We start from the raw sequence: 25965 nt of genomic DNA, 5'->3' as shown, positions 1-25965 counted from the left end.
TAGCACTTCCACAGAAACAAAATACGGCAGAGTAAATTAGAAGGACTTTGTGTGAGTATATAAAGGTTCGTGAGGGAATGATGATAAGATAATGGTAAGAGGGATATTATTACATCCAGGTTTAGTTGATAAAATGTAATTTCTCATTACTAAAGTCTTTCTATTGTGTACTCTACTTTCAATATAGGAATTTTATGATGTATAAATTAAGAAAAATATTTTAAAACAGGAAAACAAGAAGAAACATGAATTAAAATTATATATAAACAGTTACAAGTCAATTGTTGAGATTTCATATAATGCACTAAAAATCATTAAGATTGATAATCAATTAATTTTACTAATATAAAATGGAAAAAAACACTGACATTACAAATATAACATATTATATTGGAAAGACAAAAATTAAGATAGAGTACTCAAAAAACATACCATTCAGAGTTAGGAAAGAATTATGTATAGCTTTCACATATATCATTTTCTGTGATAGTCTCCAATTATGGAGTTAATGTATTCACAATACAATTCAGCAGTTTAAGAATATTTTGGTATATTTAAAAATTATTATCCATAAACAAAAGAGGTAAATTAAGGAGTGATTCAATTTTAGATAGACGAGCACAGAGCTGCACATATGTCTCTGGACTTGCCTTTTATCCACCTGTGGTATAGAACGCCATGTCTTCCCTAGCTACATCTCTATTAGTGAAGCCACAACAACAAAGGTCCTTTTATTTTGGCTCCAAATGATTTAGAAAGTGTTTTAGTTAATTTCATCAGTTTCCATGTGTTATCACTTTGGGAGTCATTAAAACACTGTAAGAAGATAAAAGATGCAGAGAATACATTATAGCATCATTGTTTTTTTAAATGACCAATTTTTACACTGAAAAATACTTTATATCTAGTATATATACATTATATTTAGTGATATATGATATAAATCATTATGCACATTTCTTGTCTTGGTACTTTTTTTTCTTAAATACTTTTTATTTTAATTATGTACAATATGAAATTTCTGAATTACAAACCCATTTCAATTATTTATTATGCTAGGTCCAATAACATCTAATTAAAGTATTTTAAACCAGTAATTAGAGCTTTTTAATGTTAAAAATACCCGGAACAAATAAATAAGAGAAAGACTTTCCAAAATTTTATTAATGTTTCACTAAGTGTGCTTCATTCAGCATACAAGGATGGTCCAATATTTACAAATTATTAATTACTGATCTCAATAACTTAATTTTTTCTCAAAAATGGGTAAAATCACATGATAAACTTTAACACTCAAGGCTAAATAAAAACTTAGTTAAGTGGGATTATGGAATGTATAAAATTATAAAAGAGTGTGCTGAGCCAAGGGAAACAGTTTGTGAACATTAGGGGAAAAGACAGGAATGACTATTACACCTATGTGTTAAAAGAATCATCTTATAAGTGCTATGCTCATAAAAAGCAATTTTTTTTTCAAAACAGTACAAAACTCCACTTTGTAGATATGTATAGAATCTGAGATTCAGAGCAATAAAATGTCTTGTTCAAGTTCATTTAGCTATTTAAAATAGTGGAACCACCATTTGGTCCTCACTCTGCAGTAGTTCTCAGTGACTCCAAATCCATTTATTCAATAATCATTGGGTGAGATTTGGTGAAGTGAGTGACTAAGCAGAGAGCTTGTCTCCTATGGAAACTGCATTCTAACGTACAAACATAATAAAAGATAAACCTCTAAATATGTAATGCAATTTAAGACAGAAAAACAAAAAAAAATAAAGAAGGGAAAGAAGATAGAACACATTGTATGTAACTTGTTATCTATTTTGGATAAGTTTGGAGAGAAGGCTGTCCTGAAAGGGTGACATTTGAGAAAAACTTGAATAGAGGTGTTTTCAGGCTATTTGTTTCTGTAACAGACACAAAGTATTAGCCAGTATTTTTAATTAACTAATTTACTCCTCATCTTATATATTGCCTTTGCCTTCAGCAAGCATGGTTCTTTACAGGATGGGGTGACCTAATCCTTCATTCCTGAGTAGTACTGCCTGGACTGTGTTGTAGTTTTCCACTAACCTTTATCAGAAACACTATAATTGTACCAAGAGGTATGCTAAGGAAGAATCCCCTGCCTGGTAGACATTTTCTTCCTTACCTACGTTGTGGATTAGTAGCCCCAGTTTCCCCCTTGCTAGGTTCAGTTACACCAGACAGCCTAACAATATTTTTCTTTGGCTGGTGATTCAGTGGCAGGAGGAACCCAAAGTGGCTGGGTGACAGTTTTTACCTCTGGTAGTGGAATCATTTTTATGTCTCCTGGTGGAGTATACCAGGAGAATATGGTACATATTTAATAAGATGGTTGAAGAAAGCTTTTCTGAAAGGGTTACATTTTTGTAAAGATAAACACAGATTTTTTAAAGGTATTAGAAATCAAGAAGTGTTTGTATTGGAGTGATAAGAACAATTTATGTTTTTATAAAGATCATCCTCAGGCATGTATGGTGGTGCATGTCTAGTAATCCCAGTGACTTGGGAAGCTGAGACAGAAGGATCTCTAGTTCAAGGCCAACTTCAGCAACTCAGTGAAGTCCTAAGCAACTTAGCAAGACCCTGTCTAAAATTCAAAAATAAAAAGGCCTGGGGATGTTGCTCCCTGGTTAAGTGCAGCTGGGTTCAACACCTGCTACCACCCCCTTCTCCCCCTCCAAAAAAGAAAATCATCCTCTGAATTGGGGAAAACAGAAATCCCTGGAAATCATTAGGATGCTACTCCCTAATTACAGGGGAGAACAAAGAATGGATTGGATTAATTTTGAAAGTGGACAACACAAATTTCACCCCATTTGGGTTTACATTTTGAATACGTTGCCTGACAAAACTTTCATCCATGTAATTGTAATAGGACTCAGAAATGAGTGTTGAAATTGTTTGCTGCTTCTTACATGTTCTTTAAATATGTTATATTTTAAGGTTTACCACATTGATTTTTAAATGCCTGACCATTTCCATCAATATGAAGTATTTTTAATATGTTAATGTTTCTAAAAGAAAAGGTACTTATTTGTGTTGAAGAGAAAAAAAATTAAAGAGATTTTATTCATCAGGTTTTCAGTTTTTTTCCACCATTGCTGGGGATCAAACCTAGGACCTTGCACTCAAATATTTTGTATGCAGATAGCTTCTGAATTACATACACACAATGTATGCATGGCTTGTATATACTAATCACTGTTTTCTTTGTATGTGACTTATACAACTTCATGAGTCCTTTACAAAAGACCTTGGAAATTTTTATCAACAAATATTTTTCTATGATTCTAGTTTAATACCGGGTATTAAAAAATTATTCATTTCTTAATTGCTATCACATTATGGGCATTTTAATTTGAGAATTAGGCAAAACATTGGTTTAATTATTTTTCCCCCTCTTATTGTTTCTCTTTTGTCAGTAAATGGAGTCCTGGTTTCATAGCCATAACAGGCCTGGAAGCAAAAATTGATTTTCGGTATTAATATGGAGATTGTTAACATATCTTCATTTTGCTTTCTTTTCCCTATCAAATGAATAATTTTGTTAACCAAGTTCTTATATCGCTACAAATTCTTAGTTCTTGATATATATAATTTTTTTTTTTTTTTTTACTAAGGATTAAGTCATTTACTCACTGTTGGATGTAAAGCTGAAGTGCAGAAGAATAAAAGCCCAGCATTTACAAGTATAGCTACATTTGTAACTGAATCAATACTAAAGAGAATAATTGGTGATTTTATCATAGCCTCACATATAGCTTTACTCCTGGAGTTACATTTGGGATGAAAACTCTAGGAAGCACAAGTAAATTCAGGATTTTTGAAGCTTGAACTATTGTAAGCTTATGGTTTAAGGACTTTATAATAGTGGTTGGCAAAGGGGACTGAATTTTGTTAAGCTTGTTTTGGCTGGTGAAGAAGATTTTTCAATTCTGTTTTGATAAACAGCTTTGTGAAATCAATGAAACTTGATGGCTTAAGTATTGTCTTGTATATGTTGCCTGATTGTAAAATCGATTGACAAATGGAAGTTGTGAGGCATTCAGGGGAGGCCTCATGAAGAGAACTATGAATGATTTTTATGCGTCTATCCAAACTAATTCTTTAACAATCAGGCCTGTCTTCCAAGATAAAAGTTCTGATGAATATACTATCGATTCTACATAGTTTGAATCAAGCATAAATATAAATGAAAGGCTTACAGAGGAAAAAAAATACCTAAATTCAAAAGCATATATTAAAAACTCAAAGATTAGAATGTTTAGTGAAAAAAAAATGTTCTGATGTGTCAGATTTTCTGTTTATTGGAAGATCTTAATTTTGCTGAAATATATTTCAAAACATACTTATTCTGATTTTGCATTTTAATAAGGTATATACAAAACACAGCTGATCATTTGTTGAACAGTGGGAATTCTTTTTGAATTAAAGGTCATTTTCTGAATATCAGTTTTAATTATTTTAATATCAATTAAACTAACGTTGTTTAATTATAATTTCTTGCAAAGCATTGTGTTTTATAGCTCAGCAGATACAAAATAGTTATAAATTTATTGAATCTGTCTTCAAAGAGTTTATAGCATTTTGTGGGTATCATGATTATGAGTACATTATTGCAACACAGAGTAGGATATGTCCATTGTGAGAAATTTAAATTCAGTTCTAAATATTTGAATCATACAGATATTTGGATTAATTGAACAGTGAGTATTTACCAAGAACTTAAGGTCAAGAGGATATAACTTATTTAGAATTTAATCCTTCCTAAGTGTAGTGTTTTATTGATTAGGACCAATGTCACCATTAACTTAATGGTAATGATAAAGTGACAATTTACAACATTAATTAGTTGAAAATCCTGCAGACTGCAGCAGTTTATTTCTCAGCTCTCTTTAGGATGTGTCCCTTTAAAGATGATCCAAGATGATAGTCAACCTCTAGCTATCACATCTGCATTCTTGGCAGAAGGCTAGAGGAGAACATGAAGAAGTAAGGTGGCAAAGTCAGACTCCAACCCTGTTTTAAATAAAGTTCCAAGAAGGTGTCATACAATATATACAACTTAGTCTTTTGGTCAAACTTACCTCCAAGCGAGTAGAGAAATAAAATCTTTATTTTTAGTGGCTACATGCCAGATGAAAATTGTACAGTTGATTACTATCAAGGAATAGGAAAGTGATAATAAGATTCTAGAAGTCTTTGCTATATCATCTATCATCATAACTCTACAAAAAAATTGCTTTCTCAAAGGCAGCAAATAATTTCCAACATGGTGTTTGAGGGGCTTGAAACTGAGGAGGGAGAAAGAGAGAACAGATTGGAGGTGACAGGAAGATAGGACTATAGAAAGAAAGGAAGTGATTTTTAACACTTACTTCTATGTGGGATTTCAGAGAGAAAAAAGTCTGAAGACTCTGTATTGTTTTCCTAGAGTTGCCATAACAATGTGCTACACCCTAGGTGACTTAAGACAGCACTATTTCCCCACTATTCTGGATTTTGGAAATCTGAAAACAAGGTTTCAACAAGAACATATTCTCTGAGACTGTAGGTTGGATTCTTTCCTTTTTCTCTTTAACTTCTGGTGGTAGTTTGGAATCTTGGCATTCCATCACCTGTTGCTGTATCACTCCTCTCTGTGGTGACAGGACTTTCTCTCTGGGTGTCTTTGCATTCATATAGTATTTTCCTCTTTTGAAAAGGACATCAATCTTACTGAATTTAAAGCTCACTCTAATGCCCTCAACCTGAGTACATGTACAAAGACCTTATTTCAAAATATACTTAATTTATTAGTCAGCTTTCCATTACTATAACAAATGTCTGGAATAGCTTATAAAGAGAAGAATGTTACTTTGGTTCACGGTTCCAGAAGTTCTAGTCCATACTTTTTTGTCCCTGTTTCTTTTAGGCCTATGATGAGACAATACATCATGGCAATAGTGCATTGCCTGATAAAACCATTCATCCTGGGGCCAGAGAACAAAAACAAAACAGAGAACTAGGCTGGCATGTCACAATACCCTCTTTGGACATGTTCTAAGTGACCTAAAGACTTCCAACTAGGCCTTACCTCTCTTCAAGTTTACACTGTCTCTCAATTGCACTATGGACTGGAGAATAAGCTACTAACACATAGATTTGTGGGGGGACATTTATCCAAATCAATTAGTCACATTTATAGGTACTAGGGTTAGACATCAACTTATATTTCAGGGGACATAATTCAACTTTAAACAGAGCATATCTATAAATTTAAAAAATCTAGACTAGAAAATGTGTGTTTTGTTTTTGTCTTTATAATGAACTTCCATTATGGTTAAAAATCTGCACTGTCCTTAAAGACTTTTGGATTAAGGGTTTTTTTTTATTTTTGATGTGTTTGTTGGAAAATGAACTTTAAGATAGTTCTAATTATTAGGAAACACCCATCTAGATTTGTTTTCCTCCTTTACTGAAGTTAATCCCCTTGAACACAGTAAGCATCAAGACTTCTCTGTCATTTCTGTGTGTATGACACACAGATTACACATCATGAGTTCATTCCTCATCTCTGTTTTCAGTGCTTTAAAAATGTACTTGTACTTTTTAATCTTGCCTTGAATTCAGTATGATATAATTATGTAACTCACTTAAAAAGTTTAATTTATAATTTAACTTCTCAAGCTGCTATTAAAAAATCTATATTATAACATTTTTAGTCTGTTGAAGATTACGGTCAGTACATTAAAGGGCAATAAGTGTGTACAGGAAGGAATATGGACCCCATGAGATGTAACAACTAAAAATCTGTCTCTGGAGACAAAAAGATATCACACACACACACACATAAACCCCCAAACCACACATGTGTGTATATATATGTGCTCTTGAACAGACTCAAGACTCCCTCCATGAAAAATGGCAAATAGAGGTAATTGATTATCTGTTTATTATACTTCAGAACATTCATGAATATACAGTGATGATCCAGTTATAACAATAAAAGTTATATTTTGTTACATATCTTGTTTTTAGTACATACTTAATCAATCTAAATTGCTTAACATGTTTTTTACAAGAGCGTTTTGAGATCTTCCAAAAGCATTTCTTAATAATCTAAAAAAATTGCTCAGCAGCTTATTTTACAAAGACAATAAATTCTATTTTAAAAATATTACTTTTATCTTCTCTTTATTTTGATTTATTTACATATGTCCAATTACTCCATTAGAAAATAGAGTAAATTACAAATCCTAACGTAAACCATGTTTAAATGAAATTAAATATATTTACTTGCTTGATATAGTCACAGCAAGTGAGATTATTCTATCTCCTTGCTTTGTGTTCCTGGGGAACCTGCTCCTTCTTACTGTCTTGGTTAGCATACGTAATTGAGGAATATAAATATGAAGCTATTTATTCATGTGTGGGTTTTTGCCTTTTAATGACATTCAGAATACTTTCATTTGGGGAGTTGGAATTGGCTGTTGTGAAATGATTTGGAGGAAGACATCATCATTGTGCGTGTAATGTAAAGGTTATGTAACTTTACGTGTATCTTTTGTCTTTGCAGTGTGTGCAGGAACAGAGAATAAACTGAGTTCCCTCTCTGACCTGGAACAGCAGTACCGGGCCTTGCGCAAATACTATGAGAACTGTGAGGTAGTCATGGGCAACCTGGAGATAACCAGCATCGAGCACAACCGGGACCTCTCCTTCCTGCGGGTAAAGCTGTCTCTTTCTTTCTCTTCTCTTCTTTATGAGACGACAGTGGTGTCATGATGTGTAAAGGGAGACCTGCTGGCTTGGACCTGAGAGCTATGCTTTCTTGTCCGGCAGGGTTTGTGACTAGGGGAAGAAGATAAGATACAGAAGCACACCCAGGAAAAGAACAAGAGTAACAATGACATGATGACTGACACCTTGAGTTACAGCAGTTACTGCTGCCATGAGATGGATAAAAGATTCTGTCAGGGTGTAGTACATGACATCTTGCAAGTCTGTCTTTTTCTGACAGGCTGAGGACTAGGAGAGTCAGAGGACCAATCAGATAAGAATTGGTGACTTTAACCAATCACTTCCTTTTCTGTTCCATTCCTGTCAATTTGGACATTTTTAGACTCTTTTGTATTACTATAAGAAAACTCAGATTGTTACCAAAAGTGGGGAGGGTGTTTGGTTTTGAAACCCAATAAATTTCTTAAAGTAATCTCATGGGACATTGAAAATACTTATATAGGTCATGTATGCATACATATAATGTGTAAAGATGAAGTTATCCAGAGACAATCTATCCTTTGGAAATTTCTTTTGGCCTTTTTTTTTTAATGTTACTCTGTTAAACAAGCTATTAAATGCTAACACCTACAGTTTTTCTTTAACTAGAATAGTTGCAGGAAAATCTAAAATTAAAATGGACTGTACAAGGTGATCTGGGAATGTGGTTTTTGCACAATGAAGACTTTATTATTAGAGAAGAATTATTAAGATACATTTTAGATAACATTCCACTACATATTTGGAATTATTTTCAACAATATTCAATATATCTTAGGAGTATTGTCTAGCATAAATCAAGATGATAATATTCCCAATACTGATATGGTAAATTATTTAGTGGATATTATATTATTTAGAGAACTATGATAATTTTAATAGTTTTTTTAAACAAGAAATAAAAATGATATTTAAACATTGTATGTTTGACATAAATGATATTTAAACATTTTATATATAAATATATATATATATATGGGGGCAGGCTCTTGTTCAAAAAGGGAATATACACAAGCTGTTCTAGCTAATATAAAAGAAACTCAATGGAATTCTGGAAGAAGGGAAACTAATGGAGAAAACTGAATTGTGAAGCAGGGCAAAGAAGTAGTCTATATAGTATGTTAGATTGGAGCAATATTAGAAAATTCAAAAATGCAATATAGAGACTTTTGCTTTTCTTCAGGTGTGTGTTTGCTTTGTCTTCTGCATGTGTACCTAGACTTCTTGGACAACCAAAATAATTATTAATATTGTAAATGACAATCTTTAAATTGAGTAACATTAAAATCTTATATTTTTTTATAATTTTAGTATTCCCACTTTTTATAATAGATTAAAAAGGCTAAAGATAGCCTTTAGTCAATTTTTAAACTTTATGAAAGTAGCATATAGATGTTGATGTTGGATATCAAACTCTTTGAGTGGCCATTCTGATCTAAAAAAAAAAAGAAAGAAAGAAAGAAAGCATTAAAATAAGCAGATTTGGAGGAGAATAAGATAAGGAAGGCCACAGTTTCTACCTGAAACAAAAACTAAGTTGTTTCTTCAAATAACTAATGTCTAGTTCCTAAGTAGCATCTTTAAAACTTTATATAAACTTTGTACTCTACCTGGTCACAGTGGTTTACTCTTGTAATCCCTGCTACTTGGAAGCTGGAGGCAGAGACAGAGAATGGCAAGTTTTAAGCCGGCCTGAGCACATAGACCTTGTATTTAAAAACATAAAAAAAAAAAAAAGAAAAGAAAGTAAAAGAAAAAAGACTAACTTTAAATAATTTAATAGTATTATTTTGTCTTTTTCCTTGTTGATGACATATTTTTTCTTTATAAAAAATATTTTCTACTCATGACATATATCTACTTCTTAATCCAAGCATACGATAGCAAGTAATCTATTGTCTGTGACTTCAATGATCTTGAAGTCTGTAGAGGATTACAGATGTGCAATACATAATTACTGTGTGTGTGTATGTGTGTGTATTTACGTATTATATAAGTATGCATAAGCATAAGACAAAAAAATTACAGTTATATAACTATGTAGTTGCTAATACAAAAAAAAAGTACCCGGAATCATAAAATATTGTCTTGAGTTAATAATAGGCATGCATGTTGAGCAAAGAAAAGAATGGCTAATTCCTAAGGATTCTGGAAAGTTTTCATCAAAGAGGTGCTTGAATTGAATCACAAGAAAATGAATAAGAGCTCATGAGGTGGGTGGGGTGGAAGACTAGCACATTCCAATGGGAGTAACTAGGTTAAGACTTAGATTGAAGGACTAAATCAGAGGTAATAAATGGGTTCTTTGTGTGCATTGTTCCAAACACTAGGCATTTACATGCAAATAAATCACATGTGGTTTCTGCCCTACAATGCAGTGGGAATAAAGAGAAAGTTTGAAGGTAGACTAAAATATTGCATTGGGAAGGTGGTGAGTCTTATATTACAGATACTTAGGAAATAATAGCATCGACAGAAAAATTTAACATTTTGGGATTAGATTAAATAGTCAAGGGAGTTTGAAAGGAATAGGATAAAGAAGTGGACAAAGGACAGAACACCCTGGATTCCTCACTGTTTGATACTTGATGAGTTTAGTGTTGCAATAACTCTTCTACTGAGTCCTGAGAACAGAGACTGTTTGCCAAAATCCTCATAATAGTATATTATTGAAATCCATTATTCCAAATTATACCTTAGAATATACTAAAAGCTCTCCATTTAATATAAAATTATATTCTTTCTGCAAACCACATTATGGCCCATTTGGGCTCTTAGTATCTTTCCTCCAAAACACATAATCTGTCTATATTATAATGTAAAGAAGGTGTATTTTCCAATATACCATTATTTCCTTCATGTTTTGAATTATATCAATGAGTAAGAAACTTGCATTAATCTAGTATATGGATCACATATCCCTCAGGTTTATTTATACAACTCTAATTTACTGAACAACTTTCCATAGAAGTTTCACAATTTCCCTTTCTCCAAGAACGACCTGAATCTGTCATGTATTTGGAAAGGCATCATGGGTAGTGATCTTCGAATGATTCTGGATTTATTTATTTACTTACTTCTGGAAGTCAAGTAAATCACCTTTGCTTTAAAAGGATTTCCCATTCTTATTTTCATCTCTAACCAGCAAGGTAGTAGTGTTTTGTCATTTGTTTTGTTTTGTATGAAGACACCCTAAGTTGTATAGATTCATGAAAGCAGGTTACCCAGATACCCTGTTTAACTTACATATACAATCAGCATTGTCCATGTTTAGAGCAGCACCTCAAATATAGTAAGTTGAATATTTGTTGAATGAATACACGAGTATTTTTCTTCAATTATGGATCCTGTCTTTCTATGTGTTATATTCTCTAAATGAACATGTGAATCTCTCTTCTTAGTCATGTTATTTCGTTGTATCTCCACCAACAGGCCAGGTGTTTGGGAATAAGACAGGCTGGATCAGTCAGAACCCCTTTACATGAGTGGATTGTAGCTAAGAGTGTTCAGTTTCTGTAGGAGTTAGTTTCTTATTCACTTGGGTACCAGAACACAGCCTTCTTTTGTCTTGTGGTTTGAATGTCAGAGAGGATGTGCAAACAAGAGAATGGAGCCAGAACTCTGAAACAGACACAAAGAGCTGAAAAAGAGAGCTATTTACCCAAATACTGATGTAGGAGCCATTCATTTCCAAGGTCTAGTGTGCTTCTGAAGACAGGTTGGGTTCAGTCATTCCAGCCATAAAATGCTCCTGCAACTTCATGGTAATTTTACAATCTCTCCCTTTCCCTAATAAGCTGGACAGGATTGTTTCCTCTAGTATAACTAAAATGTCCCATCTAGTACACCTCCCAAGATCTCAAGAAAGCAGCAAAAGTAGGCCTTTGAAATTGGACTGAAGATACATCCATAAATAAGCCTTAAAAAATCCCTCTAATGATTTGTTAGATACTTTGTTACAATGATTTGTTAGATACTCTTAATCTTTGTTAGATACTCTGTTTTGTCAAAATAAGTTTAAAGGCATTATTTTCAAGATACTTTTATTGTAACAATCTTGATGCTCTTTTAACCAGTTTTGTTTTTTCAGTATTCAGTTTTTACATTTCCTTTTGGAAAAGATTGACTATGTTAACATTCAACCCCCCAAGATACCACATAGTTGGCTAGAAAAAGGGCCTAAAACTTATTTACTGTGTGCTTTATCATGATCACAAGGTTAAGACATATAATAGAAAGCTGCAAGGCTTAAAAATCACAGACTTTGTGCTATTGTCTTACACTAGTGAACTCTCTAGAGCAAGGCAAAATGTAGCACATAATGGGAGTGAATTATTAGACCTTTTACCTTCATTAAAATTCTTGGAGTCTTTTATTCTTTGACACCACATGGGTCTTCTGTGCTACTGCTGACATTCAATAACTCAGTGCTTCTAGAAAGGTGACAGAGCCACCAGCTTTTGTACCTTAAATTCATTTTCTCTATGTATCTACGTTAAGCAAATAACTATCAATTGCCAACTATATAAAACACAGTGTGGTATGTATGTAGGGTATATATAAGGACTATTAATACCTTTCCTTACCCATGGCTATCATAGGTAGTAATTTTTAATCTATGACTTGATTTTAATTTTACATAGATTGTTTTGGAAATAGTATATATTAGGGTTATGAAATGATAAGTTTAGAAATTGGTATATGTATGTGGAATAGTAACAACATAAATTTATTGGATCTCAGTATGCTGTAGTTCAAAAGCCTTAAAGTTTACTAGTTATACATGTCTTTTATAAATAAAGAAAAGAATGTTTTAAGATATATTTTAAAATAGCACCACTATATTTTATTGTTGATAGAGAAAGGCAATAACTTTGAGAAAGAAAATATAGTTTTTAAGGGAAAATGATAAATATGATATCTTCTCTCAGATAATAAATAACAAGCATAGGTGTTATGAGTATGTAACAAACTTTTAAAAGCATAATCTGTTTTTATTGCATAATTTGACAGAACTAGGTGTTTTGTGATATCATCTAAGAATTTCTTTTTTAAAATAAAAATCATGTAAATATGTAACTCATTTGTCTCAAAAAGAAAATGTCCTATTCTTAAATTAATATATAGTCTTTGGTTTTATTTAACAATGAACATTTTATAATGTGATCCACATCCTCTATTATTAGGATATTAGGGATTTTTCAGACTTGAGGATGTTGCTTTTCTCCCACTCCATAGGACATGAAATTTGTATCTCTTTTCCATTGATGGTAAAGAACTTATTCTTTTCCATTCTCTTTCTCATACCTCCTCCACTTCTGGCTAATGACATACTTTTGCAGGAAGGCAGAGAAAGATATAACTCTGAGACTAAAAAATACTGACTGGCTTCCTGGAGTCTAAGACCCTGAATTCATTAGCATGGTTTTGTTACAATAAAGTCACAAATGATGCTTGGCAATAATGCGTTTTGAGTTGCAGCAAGTAACTATGCTTTGACCTGTTCCTTAGCTGTTTTCAGTAAGAGTGGACTACCAGTGAGACTCAATAAAAAGTTCTGAATTATTCACATTTCATCTCTACCTTTAGTGCCAACTTTTCATTGTCTTTTGGCAGTTTATAGTTGATGACTAGAATTCATACTTAAACATAAATAGATAATTTATAAAACACTTATTTCTTTGGGTAAGAAAATGATTTATTGAATAGTTTGTTTAAATACAAGGTACCATTGCCTGCTTGTTTTTAGTTCATTAAATACCAGGTAGAATGAATTGTGTGGGAGAGATTACATCAGAGAGAGTGATTAGAATCAGGATGAGAAAAGTAGACGTTAGAATCATTAAAAATTGGTGAGAAAAACACCATTTCAGTGAACCAGCTATGGCATCATAAAGCAGGCCCACATGTATTATCTTATCATAATTAGTGAAAAAAATGAGTACGACATTTTCTTATATAGCATATATAATTAATCAGTGCATAGATTCTAACTGAACTTCAAAACGAGAGTACAGTTATGAATTTGTTTTCCTGAAAATATAATATAGAAAAGTAGTATATTTGTAATTCTGTTAAATGATGGACAAGTAAATAAAACTCCCTTGTCACATATTTATATCTTTAGCTATTTATTCATTGAGCATAGTAGTGTAAATTTTTCTTCCATGTCATTAATTGGGACAGATTATAAGAGAGGGGTACAAAGATCAATATCCACATGTTTAGAACTCACTATCATTAGGTTCAAAGAAGCTCCGACTTCAAGAAATATCTTGGTCAGGTAAACAAGTATTAAGTATTAGAATAATGTGGAGTATGCCAACTTCTTTAAGTTTTTTGTTGGTTTGAATTACATGCAAAATTGCCTTTGTGGTAAATGGAAATATTTGCTGCATTTGCTGTATTTGAACATATTTGGTGGTCTCCTAGCTTGGTGAGATGGAGAATACTGAAAAGGAAGTACAGAGAATAATAATATATAACATGTCAGTTGGGTCAAAGCATACATTCTGGGTTAAATGGAATTTTCAAAGCTTTGATAGTTTCTGCAAGCTGTTCCTAAGATCGTTAAACATAATACATATGCAATTTTGTATGTATGTATTTACAGCTGGCTTTTTAAATTGAAACTTGATTTTGTACTAAATTTAATCATAGAACTTGTATTGCATTTGAAAAAGCTTTGCAGTTTACACTTGGCTTACGAATATATATATATATATATATATATATATATATATATATATATATTTTACTCAGGGGTTAAGTATTATTTAATCTGAAAGTATACATTGAATCAAAATACTGATCCTCTTCAGAAATCTTACAAGTTAAATCAAAAATTAAAAATGTACATATTCCTAATTTGGCACTTATTTAAGCATATTTTTTAAATTTTCTTCTTAACCATTTAAATAAAATATTAAATAAAAATATATTCAAGAGTTTTCTCTATATTTTTAAATATTAAAACTAAATAAAACAGAACTTTTAATAAAGATACATATTCAACAGAAAACAAGTATTTTATGGAGTTTTAGAAGAAATGATAGAAAAAAGAGACAGATTGCTATTTACAACTCTAATATTTATAAATGCATATGTAAATAAATATAAATTCATGACCATTTATATTGAGGTATGTATAAATGCAAATTACCATTTTCTAGGCTCAAGAATTAGATTGCTATAAAACATTAACTATATACCATGTTCTGAGGGAATATTATTAAAAATAAAACGACTAAAATGAGAAATAACTAATTTATTTCTAATAAAAATAATTAATAATAAAGCTGCTCTTAAAAAGTTTTGATTCCCTATATTTCAATGCACTCTACAGATAAAAAAATGTTATTATTGCAAATGTACTTAAATTTTAAGTGTTTATTAGGAAAAATGTTCCTTTATACATAATTCTGAGACCTGTCATATTTAAATTCAACTTTAATATAAGTATAATGAATTTATAGGCTGATCTCAACCTTAAGTATAGAAGAATCCAAGTAACAAACACATTTTACTCTACAGTTCTTTAGTGCTTTTTTCACTTGTGGAAATGGAGTGTATAAAGGTTATTTCTTCACCTCTCTTATTTGTAAGCAGCAAGGTCCTTGGTTCAAAGTGAGGACAAATGACATTTAACTGAGTTTGTAAGATTAACAAAAGCATTTCTCCAGTGAGCTTTTAGTTCTAAAACCAAACATTGGAATTTAACCAAATAAAACCTTTCTCAAAATTTACAACTATGTACATTTTTATTGGCTTTATTTTTCTCTGACTCTTAAAATGAAACACTTTGTTTTTTTTGAAAGAAAGAGCAGATTTAAACTTGAATAATTTTGTATGAGACCAAATCAATTTTAAAGGTCTCTCTTTGGTCACCTAGAGTATAATTTAAAGATCAAAAGTGTAAAAATAAAATGTAAAAAACCATTGCATTTAGAAACACTGTAATTATTTCTCCTGATCCCTAATTTGAACCCATTTTCTATAAAATATCACATTTAAATATATTATAACAGTGGTAAAAATTAAGGTAATTGTTTTAGTACATATAAGCCTCTTCAAAATCACTTCTATTAAATTTCTGCCTAAAAATCAGAATATGTAATTGAGTGTTGAAGTAAATCCTCTTTAACAATTTGATGCCCCATTTGTTTCCAGAAGTAAATGTGCCTTTCCTGGTGCCTGGTACCTTATAGCTCTTCAGAAATACATGGTTCTGTCTAAAGTTCCTAGGCTACTTTCTTACTTAACTCTCCAAGTCAACAACTATAGTGGCATGCCCAGAAGATTTGACAATGCAGTTTTACAAAGATTTTTCAGAAGCTCAGCCTTTGGTTGAGCATGATTTTATATTTTCAGAAAGGTGAAATTATAAGTCAAATGCTTGGTTGTTTTAAAGAGGCAGTCAGTTGCTAAAAATGTGCAAAGGCTTTACAAAGTTAGTAATGGCTGTTTTGACAATCTAACAGACATCATATCATGTAAGCACTGGGAAATATTCATGAAAGAAACCAATGAGGCATCAATAAAGCCTTAACAAGAGTTCATGAAAGAAGAACAGTGGAAAATCCAAGCAACTAGGGGTTACATACCTAAATTGTATTGTGTTCCCTCTTAACCTTTTTCATCCTCTGAAGTCCAGAACTCTTAGGATAAAATCCAGAATTGTTTTATTATTTGGCCCCTGCCCAAAGCCTTATCTTCTTGCTGCCATTTGTGACATTAAATTTACTGGCCATCTTTCAATTGTAGCCACCTTCCTTTTTGAATTCAGCTCTACTTCTACTACTTTTTTTTTTTTTTTTTTTTTTTTTAATTCTCAGGCCTTTCCCCTCACAAACGCAAGCATGTGCACACTTCTATCTTGGATAGCTTCTGTTCAATCTTTTGGTCTTCTTTATCAATCATTTCTTTATAAGCACTCATATGTCTTAGTGAATTCCTTTCTGTTACATACATTCATAGTTCCTCATGCTTTTTGGTAGCACTTCTACTATAGCAATTCTTTAAGTATCTGTTTAATTTCTGTTTATAATAATAATAAATAATAGGAAAAGTGATATCTAGTTTACTACAGAATTTGCATAAAACCCAGGGTCTATTGTGTAGTGACTACTCTGCAAATGAATGAAATGAATGAATAGGTAAATTTTATAACAATAAGAATGGATTATTTTATTCTTTATAACTTTGTCCATCAGAATGAAATACAAAGGAATTATTTTACATTATTTACTTTTCTAATTGGAGTTTCTCTCCACAGTGTCTTTTTGAGTCTGTAATACCTTTTATCTTATGTTCTGTGAAATGATTTGGTTAGTAGTAAACGTTATGCTACCTATAGTGGAAAAATTGGAAATTGAATTTACATACTTACTCACATACATAAAAGCCTAATGGACATGTAGGTAGCTTAGTTTGCTGCCTAACTGTGTTGCTTAAACAAAACCAAATAACTATCACAGCCTTATACATCTCCTCTGACCTTCCTTCAATACCCGAAAATTCCCATCATTAACATGTTCCCCTCTACTAGTTCATTTTTTTAAATAAATAAAGTCTCTATGATTTTGCATTCAGTTTTTTCCATTTATGGAATGTCTTTTCACACTTCTCTTTTGGAAAATCATACATTCTTTAATAACTTATTCTAAATATAAGTTATTTATTCCCCAACATTAATATGTTCTCCAAATTTGGTCTGTTTCCTCATGCTTACCATCAAGACAAGCAGAACTGATGTCTTTCATTGTTTTCCTATAGTACTAAGTACATATCTGCATTATTACATTTGTCACATTGTGTAGGAATGTACTGAATTATAAGATGCACTTTCACTTTTGTCAATATATATATATATATATATATATATATATATATATATATATATATCAGACAGAGTATATGTTCAGTAAAGTTTTATTTGTTGAATAGAAAAAAGTAAGCTTGGTTAAGTTGTTTTCTTAAGTGAATCTTACTATACTGGACCTATATTTTTTCTAATAAGAAACAGTACAAGTAAGTATCTTTAGACTCACCTCCCAAATAACACTTGTTGAGGTGGGTGCAAGGCAATGTGCTGGTTTAGTGGCTAACCATCTCCCACTCCTTACTATAACTTTGCTACAAAGTGTTATTATTCCCATTTTAGAAATGATGAAATTTAGGCTCAGAGAAATTAAATGGCTTTCTAGGACCATAGAGCTAACAGGCAAAGTGAGCATTTTTACTCATTCTTTTGCTTCAAGATTTATACATTTGCATTTTGCCTTATTCTTGATTACTATGTACCAGTGATGCATCTATTATTCAGGATAGATTTCAGAAGAAATAACTAACCTATTAATTAACTGAGTTTGAAACAAAGCATGGAAATTTTTTATAGCCAAATCATAAAATTTCAGAACTATATTAATTATAGTAGGAGATAGGCTTTGGGAAAGCCATAGTCATTGGTTGACCAAGGATTAATCAATATTGAAGGCAGTGGGTATGAGAAAGACATCATGGAGAACACTGGGGGTACGTACATTTTAATGTTTAGATTTTTCCATCATCAGAATTAAACATTCACTTATTCATCAGCAGATGTCTCTTGACTGGCAATTCTTTGTAATTTATTGTGATGTTTTATAAAGAGTAAAGACTAAGTTAATTAACAATACTGAGCCCAAACATTGTAAGTACGTAAGAATGGTATAATCAATGCTACAGACATTTCCAGAATGGGCTAAAATCTCTTTGAGAATAATGTGTCATTTTCATTGTGTTTATGTCCCCAATACTTAGCACCCTATTTGGAACCCAAAGAAGGTCTGAGATAAATAATGAATGATTGAATAGTATGCATGGGGAGGGTCAAAAAGATTTATATGGAAATAAACCTTGAATTAGTTGAAAAAAAGAATGGGGATTAAAAAGATAGAGACTAGAAGTTGCTCTAAGTGAACATCCAGAAGATCTTCTCCATTTTTAATTCAATTCACAGATGTGGAGACAAGAAAGGGAAATAAAAGGGAAATAAGACACTAATTACTATCTGAATATGGAGGTGATAGGTGAGGAAGTAAACAAACAAAAAAATGTTTTAGCCTCCTATATCAAAATACCTCAAATACTCAGTTTATACAGAAGAAAGATTTAATTTTGGCTCACAGTTTATAGTCCATGATCAGTGGGCCTATGGCTAGGCAACTTAAGCTGGTAGGAATCTGTGATAGAGCAAACCTACTCACTTCGTCATGAGCTAGCAAAAAAAGTAGGACCAGAGTCTCATAATTCCCTTTGGTGATATGTTCTTAGAGACTTAGGGACCTCCTACTACCTCTTAAAGATTCCATACCCTCACAGTAGATCAATCATAGGGATCAAGCTTTAATACATGGCTCTTTGTGGGACTTCCAACATTCAAACTATAACAGATTCTGAGGTCTCAAATCTGGGCAGTAGGGCAGATGTTGTCCTGGTAGTTAACAGGAGAGACGGGGGAGAACAAGTTCTTGCTAAAGGTATCTGGTGAGAGTCTTCTTGAGTTCCTATCAATTTTTTTAGGAAACCTTCCTTATTGGAATTGTACTCTGCATCCCAAGTAAGGTACATGTACTGCCAGGGCTCTATCAATTATCAGGTAGGAAGGTAGCCAGGGAATGTAATTGTAATTAACGCTTTTATCAGTATACATTCTATTTGCAAAAGCTAGATGACTATTGCATGTTCATTCTCCTTAATTAAATTCAGCAAACAAGAAGTTAAGCTTTGCAAATGATATCTTGTTCTTCAGCCTTTTGGGGCAATATCCTAGTTGTCTTTCCAACAAATGTAGTTTCCTGGAGAGCTTGGATTAACCTTTTATTTGCTGAATATAATTTAAACACATTTAAGAATCAAGATAAGTAGCTTCATTTTTATGGTAGGAACATATTTGGAAGTAGTCTAGGTGATAAAATTCACAGCAAACTCTTCTGGGAAATCCCTTTTGAATTTCCCTCTTGTCAGTTAAAGGACCTAACTGATGTCAGTGGGTGGTGTCTTTGTGGACTGTTTGTCCTCAGTTTCATTCTATTTCAGGAGGCAGTAGCACAGTAGCAAATGCTTTATTATTCCCCCTGAAGTCAAGCTGTTGGAAAAGTGTCAGCCCTTATTATTCTCCCCAAAGAAGCAGAAAGCACAAGTTAACTAGCATGTGGTAAAAATAAAGAGGACTATGGTAATAGGTAAGAGGTTCAATCCTTTAGAAAGGAATGAGCTTGGAAGGAAAGAAGAAAAAGCATTAAGAATAATGGGATAGGTGGATTGGGGTGAGCAGAGAAGAAGCTGCAAATACAGGAATATGCTAATAACTAAAGCATGTGTAAAGTGGGTTTCAAGGTGTTTTTCAATTAGCTTAGATTTTTTATCTTTTGAATGGTAGAGTTTCACCTTATAGACCTTAAACTACTCTGCTCAGGATTAATAAGGCACCTTTTGCCTTAGTGTCTTAGTATTTAGGTATAATCTGTCTTTTTAATGGAGAGATTCTCCCCACCCAGGTGAAGTAGTGGGCCAATTCCATTTTTGCTGATGAGGGCACTGAGATACAGAAAGGTTAACTAACTTGCCTGAGGGTCATGGATCCTTAGCTGGTAGAACTTAAACTCAGGACATTCTAAAGAGTTTTACTCAAGAACTTAACTAAGTTTAACTTTGCAGATAATTAAGCTAAATTCTTGTGCCATACTTCACACTACCTTTGTCACTTTATAGAAAGGCAAATATTAAATTATTACATGTTTTCAAACAGAAATGTGTCTTATTCTTTATTACTGTTTAATTGTTTGTTCATGTCTTCTTTAAGAGTCTCCTACATATGAAAAAAAAAAATCACATATCCTGCTAGCATAAATGTTGCTAAAAGAATAGTCAAATCTGTTGCTCAATACTGCCTAGATTCAACAGTACTTCTCAGACTGCATTTGAACTCTTATGTTCAGAAAAACACCCTATGTTTAAGAGTAGAATTGACTGACTAGAGTGTGGTTATAATAGGCAATTGGGATAATATGTTCCAGAAAGCCATGTCTCCAAAGTAACAGTTGAAAGAAGTGGGTGTGTTGACCCTGGTGAGGAAAGTAGGAAAGGGAAGTGTAGTAATTATTTTGAGATTATTTGGAGGACTCTCATTGAAAAGGGAGTGGTTCAGTTTAGAGTTGTTCCAGAAGAGGGAATTAGGCAGAAGTTTAAAAGGAGGCAGATTTGGGCTTAAAAGAAAGAATTTGCAAACAATTAGAACATTCTAACAATATAATGGGGTGCCTTGTAAGTTAGAGAAAATGGACAGCAACTTAATTGAACACCTTGTATTTTCCAGGCACTGGGCCATTTACACTGTAGAGCAGCAAAAAGAAAAGATGAAATTCAAGAGTCTAGCATATTTTAGGCACCTAGTTAATGTTAATTAGTTATCCTCCCTTCCCTGTGTGTTTCTTATATATATTCATAGCAATCCAATAACATCATTTATCTCAGTATTTTTCAGTAAAAGAGAGTCTGTCCAACAGTAAGAAAGGGGGCATAGCTAGACGAGAATCTACATCTCTCTCTTCTCTAATATTGAGTCCATTCTACCATGCACTCTCCCCTTTCTCACTTAAAAAAAAAAATCTGTTCTTATAACACTGTGGAAAAAACCAAGTAATATCAGGAGAGGAGGAACAGGATTTTGTGGGTTTCATAGAAAGTTGTTTAGAAAATTCTAAAGTCCTTTAGTCTTTTTTAACTCTTCCATTTTCTTGGAGAATGATGCACTGCCTCAGCAAGTGTGGCATGTGACTTCTGAAAAGATAGTAACATTTCTAACCTTCCAAAGATAGGTTTAGTGAAGTGATTGGGGTAGCTGAATGTACTCTGGAATTGCTGTTTTACCCAAATGTGCCCTCCAGGATTTCCTCTTTAACTTTCTGCATTTATGGGATTTGTGTCCAAAGGAATTTTGAGGGTTTTAATAAAGTGTGATATAGAAAATACTGGCATTGCTCATGAATACCATGCTTATCTTTCTTTAAATTTAATTTCTTTAGTCTAGAAGGCTTGTTGCTTATTGGAGTCTTGTTAAAATGTTATGCTGCTTGGCTGCTTTCTCTAACATCTCAGCTTTAGATTTTATCTTGACCTAAGTTTGTTGAACATATTTCACTGATCTCTTTTCACCAATAGTTTTGCCTATTAGACGATGTAAGGGGAAACATCTAGGTCTACTCTCTGAATTGCTCTTGGGAAATCCTACAAGTAGGTTTCATAGCATTCTGGCTTGCACTGTTTCTTATTCTTTCTGATCTAAAATGTACCTATTTATGACTCATTTCTGCCACACTGCTTCTTTCAAGTAGTTAATGGAAAACAAAATCCCAAGGTTCTGTTCTCTCCAACTAAATGCTGTGTTCTGGGACAAATTTATTTAATTCTCTGAGTGTTCTGTTTTCTTTCCAAAAATGAAAATATTACCATTAAAGCAATATTATATAGCTTTCGTTGGTATTAAACTGTGTTCATAATTGTCATATCCATATGCAACTATGTTCTTATTTTAATATTTTTATAGAAACATTTTCTACATAAACATATTTTAAAGTGAAATTTAATTTTACTACCACAAATGAAACTTCAGTATTGCCACCCTAAGTATAAAGTAATAAAACATCAATGCAGAACCTAAATGCCTGACTGCTAAAGACTCCAGGCCTGAGGCTTTCTTTGTTTCTTTATTAGAAGAAAGAATAGCTAGAGTTAGAGATAGAGACACACCACTGAGGCTTTCTCTTTGATGTAATCAGAAAGAAGAACTTCCACACAATGTGATTCAGGGCTACTTAATGTACTCCCTGTGTGTCTGAAATCACTTTTTATACCACCCTTTGGGAAGTGTAGGACTCAGTTTTCTTCAATAACCCACATGTGGTCTTCACTTTTAGAGACCATGATCTGAAAAACTAATGTAATGAGGTTCTAACAGTTGGTGATTCAATAGATTTTTCATATTAGGTTTTCTGCATGAATTTTAGGTTTTATGGAATTTTTTTGAAGGAGCGGTGTCATTTCCAGTAGTCATCTGATTTTTTTTTTGAAAGAAAAATGATATTGGTATCTGATAAATTTTTTTATTTGACCTTGAAGAGATTCCTTAACTTTTTCAGTCTCTTTCTTTTTGGGGGATAGAACAACACCCAGGAGGAGTCAAATGCAATTGTAAAAAGTGGAGAATACACAAACATGTCTGACATATAATAGATGATAAAAACTATAAGCGTTTTCATGCAGGGCATGGTGACACATGCCTGTATTCCCAGTGACTCAGAAGGCTAAGGGAGGAGGATTGTGAGTTGAAAGCCAACCTCAGCTTCTTAAGGAAGCTTTCCCTCAGCAGCTTAGTGAGACAGTGTCTCAAAATACAAAATTAAAAAAGCATCTGTGGATGTAGCTCCATGGTAAAGCAATCCAGGTTCAATCCCCACTGTGGCTCTGCTTTATCTGTCTTAAATAATTGAGATTTTTTGTTTTGGTATTAAGGATTGAATTCAGGGGTGTTTTACCACAGAGCTACATCCCAAATTGTTTTTATTTTGAGTCTTGATGAATTGCTGAGGCTGGCTTGGCCTGCTCTATTTTTTATGCAACTAGAAATACTGTTGAAAGTTGGGGTCTATCATTTTTTATTTTCTATTATAAAAGAGAAAAAGGGTTTGAATGCATAGAATTTTGAAGACTAAGAAAATACCTTATTAATTTTTATATCAATTGCACATGCAAAAGATAAAATTTTAGATAAATGTGTTTGTTTAAATAACTACATGATATTTTAGAAGCAACATTTATAAACATAAAATAAATGAGAGGAAAAATACTCCCGTGGAAAAGAGAATTTTATTTTAAAAGACTGAATTATTACTGGAGGTAATTGGTTATAAATTAGAGGGAAAAAATGACCAAAGAGATTAAACAAATACCAAGGTTATTTTTAAGCTATCAATGCTTTACAGACAAAGGGGTTGAATGAAATTAAATGTCCTAATGTTAGTCTAGTTGAAAAAAAAATTTTTGATTGCAGAAGCATATTGATCAGATTTTTACTAGCACAAAGAAGATGCTGGACAATCAATAGATAAATAAGTTGTCAGAAACAAAAACAATTTCATACACAGGTGGCAAGGATGGGGGGGTCATAAATGATGAAAATGGCCAATAGTGAAGAACAAAGGTACATTTTTAAAGAAAGACATGTTTAATCATACATGTTGATCCTCATTTTTTTTTTTAGTTTTCTGCTGTATTTTCTCCATGAAGTCAAGAAATAAGGGCACATTCAAGTGGACCAGTTTTATATATATAATTAATGGGAGAAGAGGAAACATTCCAAATCCTGGAAACATTGCAAAGGTGCTAATATAGTAGGAGAACAGTCAAATTGGGACCAAAGAAGAGTAGAAGCATGGTGATGGGAGCCATGGTGGTTTGTGGAGGGGGTGACAGGGAAGTAAGGCTTGTCCCTAGATGAGATTCCAGGGGGAAAGGGAACTCATCACAACCTTTCTGCAATTTCCAAAAACATTTACAAAAGATCATCTAGTAGTAATTTTTTTTTCTTAAGGGAATAAAAGACATGAGTAATATGGACAATAAGCAATGTAGGGGATCTTTTATAAGGAATTTCTACCAACTCAACTTTAATACCATTTAATAATGGTATTTTCAGTGCTTACCCTATGACTACACACTGGAATGTTGTTGTTGTTGTTGTTGTTGTTGTTGTTGTTGTTGTTCTTCTTCTTCTTCTTCTTCTTCTTCTTCTTTTTCTTCTCCTTTTTATCTTTTTCTAATATTTAACTTTAAACATTTCATAGGGCTGTGGCTGTGGCTCGGTGGTAGAGGACTTACCTGGCTCATGTAAGGCACTGGATTCGATCCTCAGCACCACATAAAAATAAATAAATAAATAAACACATAAATTAGACATTTCACTCTTCTCCATTAATGCCATTAATGCAAGATTACAAGTTAGCCATCCATATATAAGTTTAATACATGGCAAAAGTGCTGACTTCCCAGTAGGCTCACCAATCAAGGACTGGTCCCTTGACTCAGACCAAATCTAGATAAACAAATAGTGATTAAAAATTGACTAACCCACACATCTCATACACAACCACAGTAACATGTCAGCAGATTTTGAAATAAGACGATTTGCAATGCAAATATATCTACCTGTGGCTTACAATAAGCAGAATAAACAAAAATCAGAACCTCCTGAGAATAGCAGCCCTCCAGAACTCTGCTCTAATGACTCTGAAGGACTTAAGACCTAGTTATCTAAATGCTTAAAAGGTTCTTTGCATTTGCTGGTTTCCTTAAACCCCACTCAAGCAAAATGATTTCTTCTTCCTTTGGCCTCTATCAACTCCCAGTGTTCAGTACTATTTCATTTCTCATACCATACTGCAACTGTATATGCACTTGGCCATGCCCTTAAAGTTCAGTGTTATGAACTAAGACTTATTCATCTTTGCATCCTCCACCTAAGCATTGTGCCTGGCACACCGTGGACATTTAGGATTTATGAAATAGATTTGTTCTAAGTGTAAGAAGAGTGCTTCCTATAAATATTTTTATGCAAACATCCCAGGGATGTAAACTATCAGTGAGAATAACAGAATTAAGGCTATATCATCCCATCATTTCATAAGAATAAGAAAAAGTAGTTATTTTTTCCTGCATCAAGTGTAGTAATAAGGAAGAATAATTTGGCTTCAAACATTATAGCAGCATAGGGATGGAAATAGGCTGAACTCTCTTTCTTCTATCCTCTCTCTGTCACCGTATCCTCCCACTTTTGGATGTTGCTTTCTTTTGTAGTAAATGCTGATGTCTATAATTGAGGCCAGGCTAAGGTCCATCTATGTAACAAACCATTAGATGAAAACAGCCATCCTGTCAATTAGATCTATTTTAGGTGTCAAATTACCCTGAAGCTGTACACACACAGACATACACATCAAACCAAAACAGAAACAACAATATCCTAATACTCAATAATGACTGTAAAATCATTGATACATAATCTCTTGCCAGCAGTCCTGTTAAAGATGGAAATAATCACCCAATCTCTGTTGAAAGGCTGTTTTGAAGTTACAGCAT

At 32.7% G+C, this 25965-nt stretch overlaps 1 protein-coding gene across 6 annotated transcripts in view; it reads left to right on the top strand.

Moving 5' to 3' along the window:
• Positions 1–25965, top strand: part of Erbb4 (erb-b2 receptor tyrosine kinase 4) — a 1041723-nt gene that overhangs the window by 382323 nt on the left and 633435 nt on the right. For all 6 annotated transcript variants that reach the window (XM_078017961.1, XM_005331866.4, XM_005331864.4 and 3 more), the window contains exon 2: positions 7589–7740. In XM_078017961.1, coding sequence (XP_077874087.1) covers positions 7589–7740 — 152 coding nt within the window. The remainder of the gene's footprint in view (positions 1–7588; positions 7741–25965) is intronic.

The sequence above is a fragment of the Ictidomys tridecemlineatus genome, chromosome 7 (genome assembly GCF_052094955.1).
Source record: "Ictidomys tridecemlineatus isolate mIctTri1 chromosome 7, mIctTri1.hap1, whole genome shotgun sequence".
In the NCBI taxonomy this organism is placed as follows: domain Eukaryota; kingdom Metazoa; phylum Chordata; class Mammalia; order Rodentia; family Sciuridae; genus Ictidomys; species Ictidomys tridecemlineatus.
Note: the sequence above shows the minus strand (reverse complement) of the source record. Positions and strands in the feature narration are given on the sequence as shown.